Source organism: Ictalurus furcatus, chromosome 12 (assembly GCF_023375685.1).
Source record: "Ictalurus furcatus strain D&B chromosome 12, Billie_1.0, whole genome shotgun sequence".
NCBI classification, from domain to species: Eukaryota; Metazoa; Chordata; class Actinopteri; order Siluriformes; family Ictaluridae; genus Ictalurus; species Ictalurus furcatus.
This window is the reverse complement of record NC_071266.1, coordinates 9,202,196-9,209,051: the sequence shown is the minus strand read 5'-3', so window position 1 is coordinate 9,209,051 and position 6,856 is coordinate 9,202,196. Positions and strand designations below refer to the sequence as shown.

General features: G+C 39.5%; 1 protein-coding gene across 3 annotated transcripts in view; it reads right to left on the bottom strand.

Moving 5' to 3' along the window:
* Positions 1–3,218: 3,218 nt before the first annotated feature.
* Positions 3,219–6,856, bottom strand: part of LOC128615392 (activin receptor type-2A) — a 50,002-nt gene continuing 46,364 nt past the window's right edge. For all 3 annotated transcript variants that reach the window (XM_053637439.1, XM_053637440.1, XM_053637441.1), the window contains 2 exons: positions 6,591–6,721; positions 3,219–5,755 (listed from right to left, as the gene is read on the bottom strand). In XM_053637439.1, the coding sequence (XP_053493414.1) occupies positions 5,561–5,755; positions 6,591–6,721 (326 nt within the window). In that variant the 3' untranslated portion in view covers positions 3,219–5,560. The remainder of the gene's footprint in view (positions 5,756–6,590; positions 6,722–6,856) is intronic.

The window sequence follows — 6,856 nt, the reverse complement described above, 5'->3', positions numbered from 1 at the left end:
CATAACCTAGAAACCACAAAGAAACCCCTCGAACAACGTTCGAGGTACGTAATAAACATTTTTGCCGTTTATGTAAGATGCTTCACCCGGGGCCGAACTCACGAAAATCTTCTTTAAAAAAAAGAAAGAAGATATGAAAGCTCTTAAGATAAATTCTAAGATGTTCGTAAGAACTCTTAAAAATTCTTAAGTTGTTCTCAAACATATATTTTCTTAAGAATAAAACGACAGCAGTGTAATACAGTCGGCGTAATAAATTCAGCGCTGCCGAGTTTGAAACGCAGCAACGTATTGTCCTTTTCTTTAAGTAGCAGTCAGCTCCTGATCATTTATTCAAACCGTGAGATTCGACATTAACCATCGTAGGAGGATTTACTGGCTGGAACGTGGAAGCCAATAAGCCAAGTATACTACTTTATTGAAGTAAAATATTGTACTACATATATACAGTATTTATTACATGTTGCAAGTTTTATAACTTTGTAATGTTTAATATTTGAAACAACAATACATGTAATATAAAATGTACCCTTTAGGGATCTAATGACAAGTTGGCAGTTAGGAAGTTATTCATTTATGATTTTTTAAGAACACTCTGAATTTTTCTCAAGTTTTGTCCTAGGAACAATCTTAAGAAAAAAGATTATAAAAACTTTTTTTTTTTTTTTTTTTTAGTTGAGAAGACGGCAGGTAAGAAGAATTTTATTCTTAAGAACGTTTTGTGAATCCGGCCCAGAAGCGTACGTTTATACGGTTTTCATTGTTTAAATGACGTTCAGCGTCCGCTAGGATGAACCTTCTTTTTGCTGTTGCTATAGAAACGATAATGCATTAGAACAGTCAGTCATCACTATCTAGAATATTGAAAAGTACAACCAATCGGAATTGAGAATTTAAGCAAGTTTTCCTAATGCAATGTCTTAACGAGCGGGTTGATTAGTCCCGCTTAACGTTACATTCATTGCAAATAGTCAGTTTATTAGGTACACCTTTCCTGAGTGCCAAAGATTACATACCCTTAACAACAGAATGAAGACTGTGTGGAGTTTGAAAGATGGTCTGTAATGATTACACAAAAAAGCAAGCGAATATCAAAATATCTTATTCAAAATAATTGTTTCCGTCCCAATGAATTTGACATTTCCTTTCTCTACTACCTTGTGTGCTCACCCTTTTCCTCTGTATGTGGGTGAACTGATATATCAGGATGCATTATTAAAACATTTATAGCTTTATTATTGTGTAACTGCTCATAAATGCCAGTGTGTTTATCATGGTTTGGAGCTGCAGCAATGGCGGGGTGTATCTCACACACAGTGCAGTGTGTCCCCTAAGACCAGGCTGCTTTACAGGAAGTACAAAAATAAACAACAAACAGTGCGTGGGTTTTCGGCCCAGGACCAACACACTTCATTTTTCATGTGTGTTAAATGTTGTTTTAGTTTACCAAAAAGTTTCCAAGCAGGTGGAGAAAAAAACCAAACAAATAAAACAACAACTTATATCAGAGTGCTGAGGAATTCTCAATTCTGATTGGTCAGAAGGATTGACTCATTTTCTAGAACAGCAGATGTGATAACATTGCAGATGCAAGACCAATCACAGGTTTATATTAATCTGCTCGTTCTAACAAAAACACGGAGACTATATTACTATATTAAAGTGACCAATCAGATCCAGGTCCAATTCAGGTCTAGAAACAGATTCTCTCTCTCTCTCTCTCTCTCACACGCACACCGCACTGTTTTTCAGAGCCATATGGAAAGCAAGGATGAGCACAAACAGGACATGAGCAGCCGGTCGAACAGAGCAGTCACTTTATTGAAGGGAAGAGCATACATTTCAGCTGTACAGTATTTAACAAGCACTCCTTCAAGGCCTGTTCCCAGATCAGAAGCTGAGACTCTGCCGTGCGACAGAGAGAGAGAGAGAGAGAGAGAGAGAGAGAGAGAGAGAGAGAGAGAGAGAGACACACACAGAGAGCGCGCACGAGAGAGACAGGCTCCGTCACAGAGGTAATGCGTTTGGGTTTAGAAAATAAAAACACTGCTGGCTAATCCCGTGGCAGAGCTCATAATCTGATCTCAAACAATTCTAACCAAGGATCAGATTTGTTGCTTTCTTCACCAATTCCTCACATGAGCCTGGATCACATGGATGGATTACGGAGACAATCCAAAAATAATGATCATATACTGCACTATAGGGCTGCACAATATACTGTTTTTTTAAAAAAAAAAAATTATTGGGAATTGCATATAAGCGCTAGAACCACAAACTATATCGTGTCTGGTGAGAATTCTGAGCACAGAAACGTTCTGTAAGTGTTTTGTTAAAATCAGTCAAGTTAAAGGAGCAGTTTGTCATGTTAGTGCCCTCTGCTGTCTGGAAGGTGAATTACAATTGCAATGAAAACATCATCAAGCCTTCCTCTTTTTCTCCCTGCAACTGACCTGGTGGAAAAGCCAATTCACTGAAGAGGAAAGGAGGCGAGATGTGAAAGATGAATTTGTGTCTGGTAGCGGTGCTTCACATTGAAGTTATCTAGGTGAACTTGTGAATTTATGAGCATCGGTCTTTCGACCCAATAAAAAAAACACAAAGGTAGGGCTGTGGTCTCTTTGGCTTGTAAAAGAAAAAAAAAAGTTGTTTTCTTACTGCTGCACATTTCGTTTTTGTGGTAAAATCCGTTTCTGTTTCCTGTTTGCCAGATTTATCGAGGAATTTTCTTGTTAGAAATGTTGGCACCTCTGAACCACGCATGCCTTGTGGCTTGCATTTTGAGAAAAATGAAAAGGGCAGAGCTAAACAGCTCAGAGCTCACTGGAGGCAGAGGTAACACTGCGTAACTTGTAACTTCGGAATTTCCGAGCTCCAGCTAGAACATAAAAACCGAAAATGATTATTTCAGGTCTAGAAACACTTTAAATCATTACAAACTGCACCTTTAAATGCCAATCCTAGACTGTTATGCTTAATATTCTGTTTGTCCACATTGTGCAACCCTAGTGCACTACACACAGTAACATATTAGCTCACGTCCTGTCTAGCGTAGTTTTGTGTGTAGTCCACGTTTTCAGTTCAGTCTGCAAAGCACGACCTTTCATTTGTGTTGAGAAAATATATATATATATATATATATATATATATATATATATATATATATATATATATATATATATATATATATATATAAAACCAAAGCAAAAAATATAAACTTAGTAGTAAACCCCATGATTCACAGCGGGGTTTGTTTAAGTGACATTTTCAGGGCTTGACATAAATTAATACGACCCAAATCTAGTTATATATAAAACTGTAACATCTCACTATTGAATAGGTAAATTTTTTTTTTTTTTTTCTTTAAAAGGACTATTTTTTGCCTCGTGATTACCTTTAAAAATAAAACAACTTCATGCTATACTGGTAATCTACAACATACAACATTCACACTGTATTTACAGCTATGTGCAGCTTCAGCAGGCCTGCGACGCTCGGCCACGGTCAATAAAGACAAGCAGGCTTGGCTGAAGATGAAAGTGTTATACGTTTAGAGCTTATCTCCGCCCCTACAAACACACACACACCCGGCCCACTGATGAGCAGCCTGCGCAGCTGATGTGTTTTCTGTAATTTCACAGCACGATAACAACTATACACTCCTGTTGCTCCTCAAACAGGTTACAAAATCACATACATACATACACATGACGCAATAGCACTAGAGCACCCCTTTCCTCTGCAATACCGTACATAGTGTGATGAGAAACAGAAGTGTGTGTGTGTGTGTGTGTGTCTGGTTTAGTGTTTCTGCATGTTGATCATGTGGAGATCAGTTGTGTATGTATTTAGTATACGTTTTTAAGTATTGGCACCCACTGTAGCATGAAAATAAATAACCGAAAAGCAGCCAGTGTTTCAAAGAAATGCTACAGTTACAGAAGTTGCTGTTGCAGCTGGCATGATTGCATAAGAGCTGTAATCTTACAAACGCATAGTGCTGGATCCCTGAATACTGATGTTGTGTTTCCATATGTACAGAGAGAGAGAGAGAGAGAGAACGAAAGGTTTAGTGCCATAAGAAATACGCACAACCCTTGTGTGTGTGTGTGTGTGTGTGTGTGTGTGTGTGTGTGTGTATAGAAAATGAAAAATAAATCATGAGAGCCAGATTATTGTTTCAATGGCACCAGAATGAACAGAAGAGAGAGGAGGAGAAATACCAAGAGGTTACCTGAGGTGTATCATGAAAACCAGAGCAGCTGAGCTGCATGGGGTGTGGGTGTGTGTGTGTGTGTGTGTGTGTGTGTGTGTGTGTGTGTGTGTGTGTGTGAGAGAGAGAGAGAGAGAGATAAAGATAAATTAATATTACCTTTTGAAAACAGGGGTGATGGAAGAGAAAATCTAATACAAATAGTGTTAAATACACATTGCAAAGTGACTCCATCACTCCATCCTTGAGACTTTAAAACACAATGGGGCACAGATCTTACCCACAATCCATCCAAAAAATATTATGAACTCATCAGACAAAGAAATAAAGGCAATATGGAAAGGCAGAAATGTTGCATGTGAGTGTGTGTGTGTGTTTGTGTGTGTGTGGGGGAGGTCTAGTGAAATTTAAATATGGGACATAATTAGGATTTCCCAGAAGGCATCAGTACAGGAACCCCTCAACACCTCACTGGAGCTTGGGGGTGTAGCTTTGGAGAGAGAGTGTGTATTTAGTTGACGTTTTGAATTTCAAAATATTTCGCTTCAGCTAATGATGGGCAAAATAGTTGGTGTGTACCTTTAAGTCTAAAACAAAACGTCCATTCCTAATTCCTTACTCTGACTCGCACTATAGGACAGAGAAATTGATGAACGCCAATCATGTTCATTTGTTGCCTTAACTAATTTGCATAAATTGGCGAAAATCTCAATTCAAATGTCACTTGTTGCATAGAACGTGAAACGTTGCTTTTGTTCATGGGAACACGAGGTGAGGTGCCCCGAGACTCGTGTGTATGGCTGTGTATGACATGTTTAGTGTGTATGTGTGTGTGTGAGAGAGAGAACAGTAGTACTGGACATTCAGAAGCACTTTCTTATTGGTGTTACAATAATGATTCATAAGAACTTGCAGGAGGAGGAAAAAAAGCAACTGCAGTTTATATGAGTGTTGCCCTTTTCATACTAAAACCAAACTGTATTTTTTTGTTAAAAGTCTTCACTCTTGTTTAAAAAAAGAAAAAGGAAAAAAAAATCAGGAAGTTTCCCGCTTGTGGAAAAAGAACACTTTTGGTGCAAACGGCGACTTCCTTTCTTGAGCCTCCCATCTGAAGGTCCTTATATGTGTGTGTTTGTGTGTGATCAGTTTTCAAGTCTTTTCTTTCCCTCCAGGAGTCCGTAAGGATTAAACTGTCTCACACGCTTGTGTGTCCTCGTGTGTGCGCGCGCGCACACACATACACACACACATACGCACGCACGCGCACCCGAAGCAGGAGATGCTGGTAGCACCCTGTGCTCTACCTTATCCCGCCTATGCAGTCTGATTGGCTGATGAGGTGCTGCATCATAGGCTGGACTCTTTGGGCGGGTAGTCCAGGTTGGTCACCATAGTGACGACGGTGAGGATGTCGTCAGGGGCGATGAGGTTGGTCTGTCGCTGCATAGTGATGATGCGCTCCTCCACGCAGCCGGCCGAGAGGCGAGCCTCGGCTTCGTGATCCCAGCACTCCTCTATGGTCTCGCACAGCGTGGCCAGGCCCTGCTCAACACACACACACACACACACACACACACACACACACACACACACACAATGATACATCACTTTATAAGCAATTATACTAATCAGCTGTGTTCAATTTCACACTGTTTTTGAAATGAGCCGTATCCTTAGAGTCTAACACAGTCATAGGAAAGTGCTATCTGCCCTCTTCCACATACATGAGCTCACAAATACCCGTGATTGGCTAGTCTCACTGTGATTGACAGGGCAGCAAGAGAGAGCATGGACAGCATGGATATTTTTGCTCCCTAGGCCAACGTTCCAAAATCGTCAGGATTATAGTTATGGTTCTTGCATCACCCCCGTTATTTGCAATTGTTTGATTATTTTTTCCCCCCAATTCTACATCTCTATATATCGTGCTCTCTATATCTCTATGTAACTAATAGCAAGCAAATGCATAGATAAACAAGGGTTCATTCTAAACCATGGCATCACTGCAACTCTATGTTTCACATTCGCATGTTTAACGTTCACGGATTAGCTTGTTCGTGAGCTTGAGATCAATAATTATATGGGATTTTTTTTTGCAAAAGTTCGTAAGTCATAAATGCATAAAATATAATGTATTATTAACCTATTTAACATTTGCTACCATAAATATATGCACAAACTTATTATATAAAATAACATTTTTATACATCCCCTCCGCCCCCCATTTATTTACATGTTTCATGCTAACAAATGTCAGTATATTATTATTATTATTATTATTATTATTATTATACTTGCATGCTACAATAACTACTGTTATGGCTGCAGCTAAGTTTTTGACTTAATGTGTGTGTGTGCGCCTCTCTCTCTTTCTTACCGCATGTTTCTGCCAGTATTCTCTTAAAGTGGGTCTGAGTTTCTTGTGTACGACGACTTCCTGCATGTCCTCTAACGAGGGATGTTGACCCACCTCCTCCTCAAACGGCAACGCATACTCATCCACTGGACCTAAGCAAACACAGTCAGACAGTCAACCTCGTGTGTGTGTGTGTGTGTGTGTGTGTGTGTGTGTGTGTGCGTTTTGTGGTGTGAAGGGCAGGGCAGGTCAGTGGGGATCATGTTCTGTATGATAAGCAAGAAATT